Source organism: Ochotona princeps, chromosome 2, assembly GCF_030435755.1.
Source record: "Ochotona princeps isolate mOchPri1 chromosome 2, mOchPri1.hap1, whole genome shotgun sequence".
Lineage (NCBI taxonomy): Eukaryota > Metazoa > Chordata > Mammalia > Lagomorpha > Ochotonidae > Ochotona > Ochotona princeps.
In genome coordinates this window covers 43741128-43759402 of record NC_080833.1, presented here as the reverse complement: position 1 = coordinate 43759402, position 18275 = coordinate 43741128, and the positions used below count along the sequence as shown (strand labels likewise).

The window sequence follows — 18275 nt, the reverse complement described above, 5'->3', positions numbered from 1 at the left end:
GAAACTTGATTTTGCAGTGCTCCTGCTAGTCACTGGTATGAGACCATTTTAAATTAACTTGCACCATTTAGAGCTTTTGGACCATAGAAGCAGTGTAAAATTAGAGCAAATATCTATGTGGAAGACAACTTTTGTTTAATAATTTTTATTTTTTAATTTTAAGGCAGAGTGTCAGACATGGAAAGAGAGAAAGAGAGTTAGTTCTTCCATCTGCCATTCACTCTTCCCAAATTCCCACAATTGCCAGGGATGAGCCAGGAAGAAGCCATGAGTCTGGGACTCCATCTGGATCTCCCATGTGCATGACAGGTCCACATGTTGGGCCATCGCTGGCTCGATTGGCAGTGGAGACGGGACTCACTCCCAGGCACCCTGATAGAGAAGGACACAGGTGTCCCAAGCAATGTCCTGCTGCACCCAAACCCTCACCCCTTATTAACAATGTTTACAGGGATGGTTTCAAATCCCACCAGGCTTCAAAGTCAAAATTGGCCAGTGGGTCTCCTTTTAAACTCTCGGCAGAACAGTATCCCCTCTGTGAAGGCCTATGCTATTGAGGTCCCTGCTCTGAGAGGACTCCCAGACTTCATTCTCTCGCCCCTCTGACCTGTATGGCCATCTGCTGGGGCCCAGGGCTCGAGGTGGGCACAGTTTCTTGTGACAGACATCAGTCTAGAGCATGGCTTCCCTCTCAGGGTTCCTGCTTTCACTTTCACAAAATACTTTTCACAAAAAACTGTTGGTTTTTTTTTCATTTTTTATTTTATTTTTGACAATCTTTACATAGTTAATTTGGGTAAAAAGGTTCAAGGGCTATAGGAAAGTGGGTAAGGCTATTATTTCCATATTGTTTCCTTCATGTATCTGAGGTAAAGGGGGATATTGAGGGAGAAGCCCCACCCAGTTTCCCACCCACCCCAAGTCCCAGATGTGGGACATGCTCAGAGATACTTGCTTAAGTGGTTTTGATAGTTCACCAGTTTTGAATTGCTGCCAATCCCGCCACTCCAAGCACGATGAGGTCATTGAAGAATCCACTGATTGACATAGTCCATCTTAGAGTCTCCATTTGTCCAGTTTTTCACTGCCAACATATAGCTGAGGTGGTTGATTGACTTGTTCTGTCTTCTTTTGATGGTTAGGGTTCTGAGTCCAGCAGTTTGATTGGAGAGATCCCCAAAGCAACTTTGAGGTGATCCCAGACCAGATTCTTGTCTGTACTAGAAAGTACAGGGCCCGGCACAGTCCATTGCCCCGATCCACTGGTGGTTGCTGGGTTGGCTCTGCTTTCAACTCCGACTTCCACTGGAACCAATGGGTGTTGCAGTCCAGCCTGGTTCTGCCCAGTGCATACTCGGCCCTCACATAAACCAGTGCAGCCTAATCAGAGCGACCCACAATAACCCCCAACAGGCTCGCCCCCTACCCTGGTTTGCCAGTATGTGTAGCAGACTAGTTCAGTCTGTTGCACATCCCATTTGGCTCTAGTACATGTCGATGGGTATTGAAGCTTAGTTCCATCTAACCAGCTCAACTATCCAGCCCTCACGGGTGTTGTTCAGTGCCTCTCTGTCTAGCCATCCCAGCCCCTGTCCTAGTTTTCATGCCCTCCCGTGGCAGTAGTAACCCAAGAGGGAGGAGCCCATTATTTCCCTCTCAGGTCTCTCTCACTCCCGGATTATGCACTCTCCAGATGGTTCTGTGGTTTGACTTGACAGAATTAGCCCCCAGTGCCAGCTTCTGCCATCTGATGCTGCAGCTGAGCCCAAACACCCCTCACCCACTCTAATTTTGTTTGCACCAGTAGGAATAATCAGCCCAGCCTGGCTTTTCCCTGATCTAGACTACATGAGGCGCACAGGTGTTGTAGCCTGCTTAGTCTGGTCTGCCAACATCCCAGCTCACGCTGTCCACTGGGAGTAGCCATCCAGCAAGGGAACCCCCCTTATTCCCCCTGCCGGCTCTGCCCCCTCCCTTCCTGGTTCTCACGTGTGCTGGATGGGTGCTGCATTCACATCCGGTACAGGCAACCTCACCTTGGCATTCTGTATTGTGGACTGGTTTTGGTCGTGACTGAACCTGACCCGACCCACACTCTGTTCTGGTGCTCAGATTTGCCAGTGGATGACGTGAACTGATTCAGCCTGGTCTGCCCCTGATTCATGCCGAATGTATGCCAGTGGGAAACTTTCCATGGCCTACTCTGGGCTGTTTCCTATCATGCTTCTTGTGCTTACCCACAGGGTCTGTGTCCTGCCAGAGGAGTTGCCCAGGCTCCTCCATCAGAACTTCTCCCAGTGCCAGATTTTGCGCATACCAGGGGGTCCATGAGCCAGCCCTACTCAGTTTACTTCCTGTCCTAGCAGGAACAGTGGCTTTTCCTGACTGGCCTTCAACCCAAGCTGGTTCTTGCTGTTGGATGTTTCAGCCCAGCCATGACTCACTCGTCCATACCCACATACGGCTCATACATGGTTCAGTAGGGGTTGAGACCTAGCCTGGTCAGTCCCACATCTACCCTGGTTCTCCATGACACCAGATGTTGTTGGGGTCTGGCCCAGCCTGGTGCATCCAGTCCTAGTCCACACTTGTGCCAAGGGAGACTACAACTGTTTCCTGATCAGAACACAGCCCCCATTTTAGCCCACGTGCCCCTTGGTGGGAACCTCAACCCAGTTAGGGTGTCCCCTTAGCTCCCCAATTGGGCCTGTTCCCACCCATAGATCATGCGCATGCCAGTGGTTGCTCTGACTCAGCTTGGCTCAGCCCCTCACCTGTCCTGGCCCCTGCCTTAGACACTGTGGCTTAGCGTTCCTGGCTCATGCAGACTAGTAGGTGCAAGAGCCTAGCTTGGCATGACTTGTGCTCCATCCTGGTCTCTAGTTTCACTTGTGGGCTAAGGTTTGCTCAGTCCTGCCCAGTACACCCGTTCCATTACCAATTGACACATTAGCCAGCCATTGGAGCTACTTTGCCCAGCTTGTCCAACCCCCAGAGGTCTGGACCACATGTTCACCAGTGGGAGCTATGACTCGCCAGGGGAGTTTCCCAAGTTCTCCCACTTAGTCTACTCCCAGACCCAGTTCTCATACATGCCATTGGGTTTAGGCCAGGTACCGGCGAAGTCTGACCTTCCATTTGGCCTCATATGAGCTGGCAAATGTTGTAGCTGGTCCCACCCCACACCCTATTCAGGATGCACATTCAGGTGCTGCTGCCTTGACCAGTCCAGACTTTTGTGGGTTCCTTTACCTGTGATTGATGGCAAGCTCGTTGGTCACACCTAGCTTAGTCCATCACCGCCCAACTCTTGAGCTAATCAGTGGGACTAGAATTTCCACAGGGTTTGGCCCACACATCCCCCATAGAATCTACCCCCGGATATGATTCTCGAATGCTAGTTAATGTCATGGCCCTGCCTAATGTGACCCGTCTGCTGATCCATCATCATATCAGGTAATAGGATATGATCCTGCTGGACAAGCTCTGAGCCTTAGCTTTTGCATGAGCTGGTGTTTGGTACTCAGCATTGTTAAGTAATTACAAGTTCTTCAGAGCAAGAGTTACTGTCTTTGGGAATCTTTAGGATTGATTTACATCCCAGAAGCACTGTGGGTTCAACCTGGAGCTACCTAAGCAGCGATTCGAAGAACCAAAACCCCAGAGGTCCCGGCCAGGTGGCCAGCATGTGGAGCCTGGCACCAAATGGCTCACTGTCCACCGGGCACAGCTTACCACATGCACGTGGTGGCTGACTTCTGGAATCCGGGCGTGAAACGCTCTGTGCTGAGACCTACCCACAGTTGAGAGGCTGCAGGAAGTTTAACCCCCCAGGCCCAAGGTTGCACCCCTCCCCAATCCTGTCCACTGCTCAATGAGAGCGGCGGGTGGGTCCCCGGACCTCCCGGCCTGCCCAGCCCAGCCCCGGAGACTTCCCCCTTGGTGTACTCACCCCGAAGGGAGCAGCCCCTGGAGCCCAGGCTGGCCCAGGGACAGCTCACCACATGCAGGTGGTGGCTGGAGTTTGGGATCCAGGCATGAGACTCCCCATGCTGAGACCCACCCCTGTTCTGTTTTTTGTTTTTGTTTTTGTTTTTGTTTATTCTTGACTAAGTACAGCTTTTAAAAGTGTATGTTTCTGGGCCCGGTGCAGTAGCCAAGTAGCTAAAATCCTCGCCTTGCGTGCACTAGGATCCCATACGAGCACTGGTTCATATCCCAACTGTTCCACTTCCCTCCCTCTTGTGGCCTGGGAAAGCATTGGAGGATGGCTCAAAGCCTTGAGACTCTACACTCACTTGGGCGACCCAGAAAAAGCTCCTGGATCCTGGCTTTGGATCAGCTCAGCATTGGTCATTGTGGCCACTTGAGGAGTGAACCAGTGGGTAGAAGATCTTTCTGTCTCTCCTTCTTTCTGTAAACTTGACTTTCCAGTTAAAATAATTAAAATAAAAGTGCATGGTTCTTTGCATTTGCTTCATCGGGAGTTCTGTTCATAGGAGTTCATTACACTGCAGGATTTGATCCCTCTTCGCATTGTCCATCATTGTCTCCTGAATGATTTCCATTTCTGGACAATTTGGCCTACGTTTCTATGACCCTTGTGCCTTTCCTGTGGGTGAGGTCCCTTCCATCCAGAAGGCCCTTCCCCTCCCATCTTTCTGATATCGCATAGAAAACTCCTATTCATCCATCACAACCCAGCAGGTATCATGTCTGGGAAGCCCTACATGATCCCATCCCCCACGACCACATTGACACGTCCTCCTCTGCTCCTGCAGCACCTGGCAGAGGTCAGGTCATCTTCACCTTCACATGCCTGGCACCCGAGCCTGGGGCACACCCTCTGTGAAGGCAGCTAGTTCGATATGAGCCCATGTCTGTAAGAGGGTTCAAAAGGAAAAAAAGAGAGAGAGGTTTTCAAGGAAGTCAGTTTGTGGGCAATGAAATGAGAAAACAGGTACTGAATGCAAGGCCAGCCTAGAGCCTGTTCCCTCAAGCCCAGGTGTCCTTGCCCGTCTTGTATCAGAAGGAATGTATTGATTCGGTGTAGGAATCCAGTGGACTAGGTTTCAGACTGGGCGGCTTCTCTATAGATAAGATGACGGGTTTCAGTGGGAGGATGTTTTAGGGGAACTGGACGCCTGAAATGATTAAGGTGGTGAAATGATTAACCCGGGCAACTGGGTTCTGTCCCTCTGCCTCAGGGCAGTTTAGGTGCATCTCCTCTGCCCTTCCCCCTCAGGGACTACCGAGGCTTGCTGGGAGAGAACCCATGCCCAGAGATGTATTATCCCAAGGCTGAGGGTTTACGGGTGAGAGGGAAGCCCAGTGTGAGTGCAGGCGGGGTTCTCAGTCCTACCCAAGATGCCTGCCTGGTCCAGTAGGTGCAGGAGTTTCTGTCCCTGAACTTCTTTCAGTAAAATTCTTGGCTAAACACCTTCTTATCTCCTTGCACGCTCAAATCGCCTACTCCTAGGCTGAGCTCATTTGCTCCCTGCAAAACCTGTTGCTCCTTCCAGCTCGCTCCCGGCTTCTCTTCATCTTGCTTCCTCCATTTCGGGAGCTGTAAGTACTCTTGACACTGCCTTACCCTTCCCCCACCTCCCAAATGCCGTCTGTTTCTAGATCCGAAAGTGTCTTACCGAAAAACACCCACCCAGGTGCCCTGTTTGCATTTTTCATGCTGGCAGCCAATTCCAGTTGCCTCCTTTCCCTGGGAGTTGTAGCAAGAGATGCTTCAGTGGGCCCCGTGTCCTTCCCAATAGATTTGAGCTCCTAGACACAGCCCCACAATGCCCTCACTTCTATAAAACCTACCTATCAGGAATTCGCATTTGACAGGCAAGCTGAGCCAACTCCATATTGCACAATACCTGGGTCCAAGTTCCAGGTCCAGCTTCCTGTACCTTGGAAGGCAGCAGGTGGTGGCTCAAGTAGTTTTGTCCTTGCCAGCTGCTGGCTTCAACTTCACCAAATGTTGCAGGCATTTGGGGAGTGAAATAGCAGGTGGCAGAGCTTTCTCTCTCTCCTCTCTCTTTCCCTCTCTCTCAAATAAATAAAAATTTTATGATGATTTTTATTGGAAAGGAAGATATACAAAGAGAAGGAGAGACAGAGAAAGATCTTCCGTCTGCTGGCTCACACCCCATGTGGCTGCAACATCTGGAGCTGAGCCGATCTGAAGTCAGGAGTCAGGAGTCTGGGTCTCCCACACAAGTGCAGGATCCCAAGGCTTTGGGCTGTCCTTAACTGCTTTCCCAGGCCATAGGCAGGGAGCTGGATGGGAAGTGGAACAGCCAGGACATGAACCAGTGCCCATACTGGATTCTGGTGGATGTAAGGCAAGGACTAGGCTGTTGCATTGAGCCCAAATAAATAAAAATTTTTTTAAAGTAAAAATCTACTTGGGTTCAACTCCACTCTCTACCCTTATCTCCCACATGTCCACCCAGACCTTATGCCTGACCACACAAGCCTCGGCCTCAGTTTCACAAGCATTTTAGCTTCTCATCTGAGAGGCCTGGAGTGGCTGTGCTTCTTCCCATCCTCCCCTGGGTAACCCCATCCAGCACCAGCAGGGCAGACCTCGGTTGGCTCCAATCTTTTGAAATGAAATTAGGTATCAGATTCCAAGAGCAGTAAACCCAGTCACTCTGGCTTTGGTGGTCTCAAGAGTGTGATTGGGAAAGGTATGATCAGCGAAGCATTTGTACAGTTGGTGTGTGCACAGCCCAGACATCCAACCTGATGGGTTGTGGTTCCATCAATCACCAAGAGAGCTGTGGCGTGAGATGCCATGTCCCCACGGCAGAGGAAAAGCAACCTTTACAGGGAGAAAAGTAGGAGGCCAACTTGCAGATTTCTAAGCTACCAGTACCTCTGTGGTGGCAGCTCTTCTTGGCTGAAGAGTACCCTTGTAGCAAGTGCTGTCCTGAGACTGATCTGGGAGAGCTCTTGTCAGCCCAACAAGGGCATGAGTGAGGACCTGGAGGCACAGGAAGATGATCTACCTGGTGCACCTCAGTGAGGGAACATCAGGAATGCAGGTACCCTTGGACCCTGCATGCTGCAGCTGCGTTGCCTTTTTTTTTTTTTTTTTAAGATTTATTCATTTGGGCCTGGCACAATAGCGTCGTGGTTAAAGTCCTCGCCTTGCATGTGCCAGCATCCCATATTGGCCCCGGTTCTAATCCCAGCTGCCCCGCTTCCCATCCAACTCCTTGCTTGTGGCCTGGGAAAGCAGTTGAGGATGGCCCAGGGCCTTGGGGCCCTGCACCTGCGTGGGAGACCTGGAAGAGCTCCTGGCTCCTGGCTTCAGATTGGCGCTGGCTATTGCGATCACTTGGGGAATGACCCAGTGGGTGGAAGATCTCTCTCTGTCTTTCCTTCTCTGTAAAAATTGGCATTTCAAATATAAATGAATAAATCTTTTTAAAAAAAGATTTGTTTCTTATTTTTATTGGAAAGGCGGATATACAGAAAGGAGGAGAGACAGAGAGGAAGATCTTCCATCTGATGATTCACTCCCCAAGCAGCTGCAACGGCTGGAGCAGAGCCAATCTGAAGCCAGGAGCCAGGAGCTTCTTCCAGGTCTCCCATGCAGGTTCAGGTGCCCCAGAACTTGTATCATCTTCCACTGATCTCCCAGGCTATAAGCAGAAGTTGGATGGGAAGTGGGGCAGCTTGGGACACAAACCACAGTCCACGTGAGATGTTGGCATTGGCAGGCAGAGGATTAGCCAACTGAACAATCTCACCTCCCTTCTCTACTCTTCCACCTGCTCCCTTTTGTATACAGCACAGCCCTAACTGCTTGGAAAAGACAGAAAGCAAGCCCAGCAAGGTTAAACGAACAATGGCAACCAGACAGGCCTCAGTCCTGGGGGCCTGTGGCAGCAAGAGGAATCAGGATGTTGGTTCTTAAGCTGACTTGGGGATGAGAGCACCCAGGTGGGTGGGCTCAGCCTAATCATAGGCTGTTTTTAGTGGAAACAAGAGGCAGAAGAGAGCAAAAGAGCCTTGTGAAAGGAGCTGGGTATTACCTTATCTGGCTTACAAATTTAGGAATGCAGGATGGGCATTTGGAATAGTAGTTAATATGCCTGTTGGCCAGCCCTCCATAAGGGAGTCTCTGGACTCCAGTCTCAGCTGTGCTCTGCTCTCCCAATTCCAACCACCTGCTAGTGCACACCAGGAGATAGCAGTGATGGCTCAAGCAGTCGGGGATTGCTTTTCTGACTGATTGATTTCTGATTGAGTTTTCTGATTGATTTTCCAGGTATTTGGAGAGTAAACAATCAAATGGGAGCTCTGTCTCTACATCTCTCTCTCCCTTTCAATTAAAAAAAAAAAATTCAGGGCTTAAAAATGTAAGAATAGGGCCTGGCGGCATGGCCTAGTGGCTAAAGTCCTCACCCTGAACACACAGGGATCCCATATGGGCACCGGTTCTAATCCCTGCAGCTCCACTTCCCATCCAGCTCCCTGCTTGTGGCCTAGGAGGGCAGTGGAGGATGACCAAAAGCCTTGGGAGTCTGCACCCACATGGGAGATCTGGAAGAACTCCTGGCTCCAGGCTTCAGATTGGTGCAGCACCGGCCATGGCTGTCACTTGGGGAATGAATCAATGGACAGGAGATCTCCTCTCTGCATATCTGACTTTGCAATAAAAATAAACCTTTTAAAGAAATGTAAGAATAAGGGGTGGGTATTTAGCACAGCATTTAAGATCTTGTCTGGATGCCCACATTCTATGTCAGGGTGCCTGGGCTCCAGTCCTGCCACCAGCTCCCTCCTCAGGCACACTCCGAGACAGTAGGTGATGGCTCAGGTACTCAGTTGCCTGGCTCCTGCGTGGGAGACCCAGAGTGAACCAGTAGATAGAAACTCTCTCTGTTTCTTTCAAATAAGAAGCAAATTAATTTTCTTTTTAAAAACATTTATTTATTTTTATTGGAAAGTCAGGTGTACAGAGAGAAGGAGAGAGAAAGATCTTCCATCTGATGATCCACTCCCCAAGTGGCCACAATGGTTGGAGCTGAGCTGATCTGAAGCCAGGAGCCTGGAGCCTCTTACAGATCTCCCATGTGGGTGCAGGGTCCCAAGGCTTTGGGTGTCCTTAACTGCCTTTCCAGGCCACAAGCAGGGAGCTGGATGGGAAGTGGCGTTGCCGGGATTAGAACCGGTACCCATGTGGAATCCTGTGTATTCAAGGTGAGGACTTTAGCCACTAGGCCATCATGCCGGTCCCTAAATAAATCTTGGGGAGTAAAAAAAAAAAAGAGTTGGGCCATCCTCTACTGCTTTTCCAGGACACAAGTAGGGAGCGAGATGTGAGGTTGAACAGCCAGGACAGGAACTGGCACCCAAATAGGATGCTAATGTTTGGGGGTGGAGGATTAGTCAATTGAGCCTAGAACTGACCCAACAGCAGTATTCTAAGATTCTAACAAGCAGGATTTGTGTCAGATTCTCCCCAGGGACCAGCAGGCCCCAGAAAGTATGTGAATCACCATGAGCTGGTTCTCAACTGTGGGAACTCAGGTGGCACTGCCCTGCCCTGCAGTGGGTTTTCCTGGGGGACAGCAGGGGGCAAGCAGGTGGGATAGGAAGGGGACACTCAGAGCCTCCTGCGTTACCAGATCAAAACACTCCACAAATCTAACCACGCTTTAGTTTCATCTCCCCTCTAGTATGTTTTGGGAATGAGAGTCAGGGGAGTAGCAAAAATAGCAAGACTGACCCTCAATCTTCCACAGGCCTTTGGCTGCACTGGAGACCATGGAAGGACGAGTCCTGTGGTTTGCGGCAATACAGCCTTGGACAGGGCTAAAGCGTGCTGGCCCAGGTGGGAGAGGCAGCCAGGCCTTTCCCAGCTCCCGGAATCCCCTTTCCAACAGTTACCCCACAGGGGATGACTCTTTGATCAGTGTGACCCAGACCTGCTCAGCCTCCTCCCCCAACCTCCCACACTCAAGTCATCTTGGAATCTGCCTTCTCCCCACCTCACCATCAGTCCCTGCTCTCTGCCAGAAAGCTCAGGTCAGACCTCCTCTGAAAGCCCCCTACCCACCCTAGGAGGCTAGAAGTGCTGCCAAATGCCCTGTTGGCCCAGTCCCATGAGTCCTGCTCACACCCACTGCCACTTTGCAGGCCAAACTGGGCCTCCTACAGCCCCTGGGTTCTCTTTCCCAGCAAAATACTAGGGGTGGTTTGGGGGGACATCCCCAGAGCCCAGCATTGTGTGTGGCAAAGGGCTGTACGGCTGCTCTGCTGCTTGGCTGCTTCTTTTGCACTAGACAGTATCTCTGAGCTTGGCATCCTTGCAGGCAAGGCTGTCTTCCTTCCAGAAGCTGCTTTCCTCCAAGACTCCCTGCCAGCCAAGGGGGAAGACAGCTCAGGGCCTCAGAGCCAAGGCCTTGCTCGCACAGGGGCCTGCACTCACACCCAGCCCCTCAAGGCAACTGGCTGTGGCTCCTTCAGCATGGTACTGCCTCCTTGGTCCAAAATGACCACCCTTCCCCATCCCTATCCTGCCCCTCCACCCACACCCCACTGATGCCTCTTCCTCCACGCCTCCATGAAGTTTATCTCTTCAAGATTCTTGGCTCCACTCGCACTTTAGGGCTCCCCTCCCAGAGCCCCTCTGCCAGCATGTGTGACTCAGCCCACCGTCCTGGACCTGCTGACCCTGCAGTGACCCAAGCTGGTGTGTCAGGGACTGTCAGTTCCACTCCAGGCAGATAGCCTATCAGCTGCAATCTTGAAGGGCAGAGGAATTCGCATCCCTCAGGCAGATCTAATCTGTTTTGTCACCAACCCTTGCATTGGCCCAGGGATTACATGGGGCAGGGCAGAAAGCCCTGGAGGCAGAGAAAAGGCAGCCCATGCTGCTTTCTATCCCAAAATGGAGGGGCGGGGAATGGCAGGAGGGAGGGAGAGAGTGCCACGTGGCCCAGAGAGGAGCAAAGACTTGCTCCAGAACTCACAGAAAGTAAGCAGAGCCAGGCCGGTTCCCTGGTCTCCCAGCTCCCAGGCAGGGCGGGAGTTCAGTCTGGCACCTCCTCTAACCATGTTCAAAGGTCATTCTAGAGGTGACAGGATTTTCTGCTTGACCTGTTAAGATTCTGGAGAAGAGGGAGAGGGACAGGGAGGGAAGAGGAGTCTCTGGAGGAGGGGCTTCTGGAAGAGGGGATTTAGGAGAAGAGGCGTTTCACCAGGCTGCATCTGTGACTCCATCCCAGCTGTGGCCGGGGGCTGCTGAGAGCTGAGAGGGGACATCCTCAGGGGTCCTCATGGCCTCCAAGATTTGCAAGTTGAGCAGTTCCACGTCGTGGGCGCTGCTCGGTGGGAGCAGTGTCGCTGTGGTGGTGCTCATTGGGTTGGTCCTGGGCTTGACGCTGTCGCGTGGCACCCAACCAGGTAGGAGTCTCCTCTTGGGCCATCCTGCCTGGCTCCCCCTTCCTTTATTCCTTCCCCCTTCAAGGCTCTAAACCCACTCCTACTGGCTGTCCTCTCTCCCTCGTACCCCCAGTCCATTCGGCAAGGCTCTATCCGTCTCCTCCATCCCCAGCCATGCCAGACCTCACCTCAGCAGGCCACGCCGATTGCCTCACCTTTGGCCAGCTGCTGGGGTCTCCAAAGTTAGGCCTGCTGTCTAGACGATCCTCCAGTGTCTTCAGGGCTCACAGGGACCCCTCCACTTCCTTTCCTCATACCTGTTCATCTCTGCACTCTCTCTGGGTGAACCTGGAAAGTTGCATTTTCACCCTCCACTCTTCACCCCCTCCCGTGCCTCTCACCCTCACCCTGCTAGCCTCCTTCTCATAGTTCTGCCCTCTGAGGCCTGATGCCCCTCTGGAACCCCTTGTGCCCACAGTCCCTCTGCTACATGGCCTGCTTCTCCCAGGAAACACACTCACTGTGCAGTCAGCAAGATCTCATCAGGAATCCTCCTCGCTTCCCCAGCACATGCCCAGATCCTTGGGAATTCACGGTCACTTGCCACCTGATCTCAGCCCTCTTTTTGATCCTGCTCTCCCCCAACAGGAGACACTTCCCTGGTAGCCACACTCTTTTTGGTGGCTCCAGCACACTATTCTCCCTTTTCCATTAGATCCATCCCCATCCTTCAAGGACCCCTTCAATGTCCCTTCTCTGTGACCTGTCCCCTTCTCTGGCTGTCCCAGGAGCCAATGCCTTCCCCTGTCTTGCAGCACTGATGGCTCTTTGTCTCGCAGCCTCTGCTGGATCAGGTGTTGGACACACAGTGGGAGTGTAGGGAGGGTGCTGCGGGCAGGGGCAAAGACTCAGGTTAAAAGCCCCCTTGGCTTTCCTTCCAGACTGTACGGATGATGCAGTCTGCCGCCCCGATGCTGACATGCTGGACTACCTGCTGAGCCTGGGCCAGATCAACCGCAAGGATGGCCTGTTAGTCAGCTGGTACCACGCAGCCAACAGCCGACAGCAGATGGAAGATGCCCTGAACAGTGAGTGCACCTACTGGGACTTGGGACTGGAACAGGCCAGGGCTGGGCCAAGGGGAGAGGGAAGAGAAAGCACAGGCCAGGGGAGGCACTGTGGGATGGAGACTGCTGGGAACTCACCTTCCTCTGTAGGAGGAAATGGGGCTTAAGGGTTCCTCAGTGGGGACAAAGCATATGTGGCCTAGGATCAATACTGAAGCCAGAGGTCAACTCCATGCTGCCTCCCCCAGCCACCACTTCCTCAACCTGGGGGTGCCAACCATCCCTGCCAAGGAACCCTTTGCCTTCCACCAAGCCTAAGGATGCCAGAGTATCTGAACTTGCAGCCCCCAGCCCTGCAGCAAGAAGTCTGTGGAGGCCCCACTTAGATCCTGTGAGTGTGACTCAGGCAGCCACCAGACAGGGTGCATCATGTAGAACATGCATGTGACACCCTGCAGCCTGTCACAGAGGGAATGTGGAAGTCAGGGAAGTTAGATGACAGACTCAAGCCACGTGCTCTGCAGGTGGGCAAGTTAACATAGGGTCCTCTGCCCTGAGCCCCACATCTGCTTGACTCCTACTGGCATGCTCAGCATCCCAACATCTGATAAACCCAAAAGATGAAAGGCATGGCCTGCAGCTTGAACCTGCTTCTGAAGCTTGGGATGCCAGCCCCACGACCTGGGCTTCTGAATTGATGATTCTGGGTGAGACCTGAGCACCTGTTTCTAGTCATCGCTAAGGTGATGCTTTGGGCAGCTGGCCCCAGAACCATACCATAAACCATTGCCCAATCAAGACTCCCCGCCCTCCCACTCAGATAAGGATGCTAGACTCCAGCTAAGGACAGGGTCTTGTCCAAGGTGACATGAACCTTGATGATAAAGACAGAACCCTCCCTGTTGTTGGGGAAAGCAGGCAGAGGAGGAGGATTCAGCTAAGGGAAAGTGTCCACAAGAAGTGTAGGGAGGACCTGCTGCACCCAGCTCAGCCATGGAGTGGTGGAGGAGCAAGCAGAACCCCCACTGACCTGGGACCTTGGCCAAGAAAAAAAGCCAAGGGGCTCCATGGACAGTGGCACCATGTGGTCTAGCTCCAGGGCTCCCTAGACGACCCCAGGCCAGCCTTCTCCCTGAGGGTTCTGGGTTCCTGGAGCAGGCCTCTGGAAAGAGGGTGATGCCATGCTGAGATGGGGAGCAGGTGGCAGAGTGTGGCTGACAGAGCCACTAGCTCAGAGCAGACAAGACATGGGTGTGGCAAAGAGAGGCCGGGCACAGGCCTGGGAGGCCACCAGCTACTTAGCAACAGGTGCCTGGGGAGCGGTTACCTAACCTGTCTGCAGCTCTGGCTCCCACACACACAGAATGTGGACTGGTGGCAACCCTGTGCTTTGTCCCAAGACCAGGCCAGCTGTGAGAGTGGTGGAGGTCATTATCAGCCATTACACTGTCACAGCAGAGGGCCTCTGGACTGTCCAGGTACTTCCCTGTAAATAATCATTAACAGCTGGCAAAGAAGACATGTAGCGAGGGCCAAGGGTAAGGGCTGGGACAGGGAGGTAGGGTCTTCTCACCTTTATGCTCTCCTGCCTCTATTCCCAGGGAGGGTGACAGCAAGGGGTTCAAGCCTGCCTGTTCTCTTCCCGCTGGACACTAGCATTCCTTCCCTCCTGTCTGGGCCCCAGCACAGAACTCCAACTGCAACCACAGGAACCTCATCTTTAGTGCCCCCACCCCAGCCAGTCAGCCTCTAGGTTCAGCCTCTGGAAAGCAACCAACACTTAAAATATCTCTTTATTTAAAAATTTAGAAATACAGAGAGAGCTTCCATCTGTTGGTTTACTACCGAGATGGCCAGAATGGCCACAGTGGAGCCACGAGCTTCATCCAGGGCTCCCATGTGGGTGGCAGGGGCCGAAAAACTCGGGCTGTCCTCCGCTGCTTTCCCAGGCATATTAGCAGAGAGGTAGATTGGAAGTGGAATAGCTGGGACTCGAACTAGCACTCATATGGTATGCCAGTACTGCAGGCTGTGAATTTATCTGCAAGCCACAGCACAAGCCCCGTAACCAACAACTTAGAGTCCAGGACTGAGGCTTTTTAAAGAAGGAGCTGGGTCCAGGAGCAATTGCAGGGAGGTGAAGCACCTCTTGAACACAGCTCCTACCTGCCTTCCTCCTCAACCCCAACACCCCCACCCCCCACAAGCACACCCAATCCTGCTCATCCAGTGCAAGAGGAAGGCTGTAGAAAGACCAACTCAGAATCTGTCTTCAGAGAGCTCGTGGAGTCTAAGGGGAGGCAGCAGCTTTGGAAGGTAACCTAATGCCCCGGGACCCCCGACCACAGTTAACCCTCCTCTTCAGCTGCTCCTTTCTCTGCCCAGGTACCCTTCGACCTGGCTCCCCTGAGTCTTGCTGAACCCCAAGTCCCTCAAACTCTCTCACTGCATTCCCCGGTGATCCAGAGTTCCAATTAAGAAAGGAACCTGCATTTAGTTGGTAAATGACGATGCTTATGGTGTGCACAGGTCTTCCATGGTTTGCAACATGCCCAGATGCCCATGTCTCCCATCCTCATCTTTCCCATGAGGACAATGGCTGGTCCCAACCCTTCCAAATGCAAGGGACGATGGAAGGATTAAAGCAGAGGGATACAGCACTCGGGGCCAGGAACCGCCGGGACCCAGTGTCTATCTGCTACCCTGGATCCCTTGACTTTAGAGAAATTTTTGCCAGTACAAATCTCTGGACATGGATCTGGGTGGTCTTGACCTATCTACCAATGATACACTCAGTTGTTCATTGTATACTCTCCTTAAATTTTTAAAAAGATCAATTAATTTGTTTGAAAGGCAGAGTTAGAGAAAGGGAGAAAGAGATGTTCCATCTACTGGTGCACTCCCCAAGTGGCTACGATAGTTGGAGTTGGACCAGACTAAAGCCAGGAGCCGAGAGCTTCATCCAGATCTCCCATATGGGTTCAGGGGTGCAAGAACTTGGGCCATATTGTGCTACTTTCTGAAGCCATTGGCCGGGAGCTGGATCAGAAGTAAAGCAGCCAGGACTTAAATTGGTGGTCATATGGGACACAGGTGGTAACTTAACCTGCCATGCCCCAATGCTGGTTCTGTGCAACTGTTTTTGAAGCATCTTTCAGCCCGTTAGCATCTGGGCACCAGGAAAGTCAAGGAAGGTCAGCTAGAAGTGGCAGCCTACTCTAGCCGAGCCAGTGCCGAACAAGCACTCAAGGGAGGTGCATGGCCTGAGAACAGGAAGCAACATGGCCGAACTTCAGCCGCAGCTGGGGAGTTTCCTGGAGGAAGTGGTGCTTTCAGCCAACACTAGAAGATGAGCAGCAGGTGGCCTGGTGAGGCTGATGAGGGAAGAGAGCTGCTAGGCAAGAGCTGCAGGGAGGGGCCAAGAGAGAGGGAGGACCAGACTGGCACCCCACTCCTCTGCAGGCCCAGGGCCTCCAAGGGGAACACGTTGAGAGAGCCCCAGTCCCCACCCCCTAGCTCCAGGTCAGACCTGGGGGCCAGCAGTTCAAAGAGGCCCACATGCTCCTAAACATGGAGGGGCACAGAAGTGGCTGGCACCCAGGGAGTGCAGGACAGAGGGACGTGAGATGAGACTGAAGGTCACAGCAGGGAGTTGGGCAGCTGACTCAGGGCAGCATGGGTGTGTCTGGAGTTTGGTTTAGAATAGGAAATGGTGTGATCCAGGGATGCAGTTAGAACACTCATCCCCTTGGCTCTGTGGACAAAGGGACATGGAAGGGACTGTGCCCGAGGGAAAGATGGCCCAGAGACGGGGGCACCAGAAAGAAGGTCCTTCCTTTTGATGCCCGATTATGATGTTCCTTGCATTAAGCTAAGAGTCCTCCCTCTCTTCACTTTTGCCAAGACACTGCCTCAAATCCAATGTGCTTTGCATGACTTTCTGTAGTCTTCCTCCCATAGAAAGATCTAAGCTCTTCCATAGTCTGAATGTTTAAGGGCATGAACCAAACGATGCCCACCTGCTTTGGTCAACTGCATGACATTTAAAGATTAAAAAAAAAAAATGCTTGGGGCTAGCACTGTGGCATAGTAAGCAAAACCTCTGCCAGCAGCATCCCATTTGGACACCACTTTGAGTTTGGGTGCTCCACCTCCCATCCGGCTCACTACTAATGTGCCTGTGAAGGTAGCAAAAAATCGCCCAAGTGTTTAGGCCCCCTGCACCCACATAGAAAGTCCCATAGGTTCCTGGCTCCTGGCTTTAGACCAGCCTAGCTCTGGTCATTGCTATCATCTGGAAAGTGAACTAGCAGATGGAAGTTCTCTGGTGTGAGACAGACTGCCTTTCAAGTAGAGCTTTAAAAAAAAAATAAGAAAGGTATTACCTTCTTGCTGCTTTTCTGTGGCTTTCAAATGTTTTGTTACATGTGAACTTTCATGACAAGAAAAACAATTTAGAAAGGAAAGAGACTGAGCGAGTTCTGCTTCTTCACCAGGCGACATCATGGTCTTGGAGGCTGATGTCAATGTGGAAGGACTCAACACAGTCAACGAGACGGGGGTCCCCATCATGGCCCACCCCCCAGACATCTACAGCGACAACACCCTGCAACACTGGCTGGAGACTGTGCTGGCCTTCTCCCAGCGGGGTGAGACTCCCCGCGTCCCCCTCCCATTCCCTCCCTAGCTCCCCAGCCTCTGGCCCTCAGGCAGGGATCCTCTCCATGTGACAATCCACTCTGCAGCCTCGCTTACTCATGGCCATGGCTTTCCCCTTCCACCCTCCAGCCAGCCAGGCTCCGCCAAGGCCACAGGAGGATGAGCATGCAGGGCCAGGTGTTCCTGCCCAGACACCACCTGGTGAGGCGAGGATGTGGAAGCACAGAGCCGTGTGCAAGGTGCTACACGTGCTTGAGGTGCCCTCCTGGGTTAGAAAAGCCTCAAAGTCAAACTCCACCCCCACCTGCCTGTCCATTTGCTGGCTGGTCAGATCCCCAGCATAGTCCACATGTGTCACTCTCCCTCATCATCCTCAGCCATGGCACCTGCCAATCCTAACCCCTGAGCCACCCTCATGCCATGCCAGCACATCAAATCTTTATATTGGCCAGGTTTCTTTCCACTAGGTTTGGGTGGTCCAGCCACTCCCCTGCTTGAATCCTCTGTGGCTCCCTACTGGCCTCAGTACAGAGCAGTCTGCTTCTGCCTCTGACATACCAGCACCCCCAGGTTCAAGCCCTTGGCTGAGGTTCTTCAGGGGAAGGAGGGCGAGGGTTCCAGGGACCAGGCCCTTCTCTGGTTAGTTCTACCAGTCCTCATGCCTCCTTCCCCCACCCCAGTCTCTACCACACACACCTCTCCCTTCCTGTGCCTCATGCCTGGGCAAGTACATCTCCCTGGTTCCTTTGCCAGCTCCCAAAAGCATCAAGCTGGATTTTAAGAGCATCAAGGCCGTGGGCCCATCCCTGGACCTCCTGCGGAAGCTGACAGATGAGGGCAAAGTCCGCAGGCCCGTGTGGATCAACGCAGACATCCAAAGGGGCCCCAACGTGCCGCTGCCCATCGAAATCAATGCTACCCAGTGAGTGTCCCCAGTGTGCCCAGCCCGCTTCTCATCAAACACAGGAAGGCACCGTAGGGCTTTTCAGTCCACCGTGCAGCGTCACCTTCCCTCCACTTTAGATGCTTTTCCTTGCTTTCCTAATGAACTCATCTAATCATCCCCGCCACCCCCCAGTCATCACTAGAACCTCCCCAACAGCCCTGTCCATCAAGGCACTTACTCGGGGTCTCTGGTCCCCAACG

General features: G+C 52.7%; 1 protein-coding gene across 1 annotated transcript in view; it reads left to right on the top strand.

The window, feature by feature from the left end:
- Nucleotides 1-18275, top strand: part of FAM151A (family with sequence similarity 151 member A) — a 29650-nt gene that overhangs the window by 7942 nt on the left and 3433 nt on the right. Inside the window, exons 2-4 of the mRNA XM_058655817.1 lie at nt 12345-12491; nt 16967-17119; nt 17883-18051. Of these exons, the coding sequence (XP_058511800.1) occupies nt 12345-12491; nt 16967-17119; nt 17883-18051 (469 nt within the window). The remainder of the gene's footprint in view (nt 1-12344; nt 12492-16966; nt 17120-17882; nt 18052-18275) is intronic.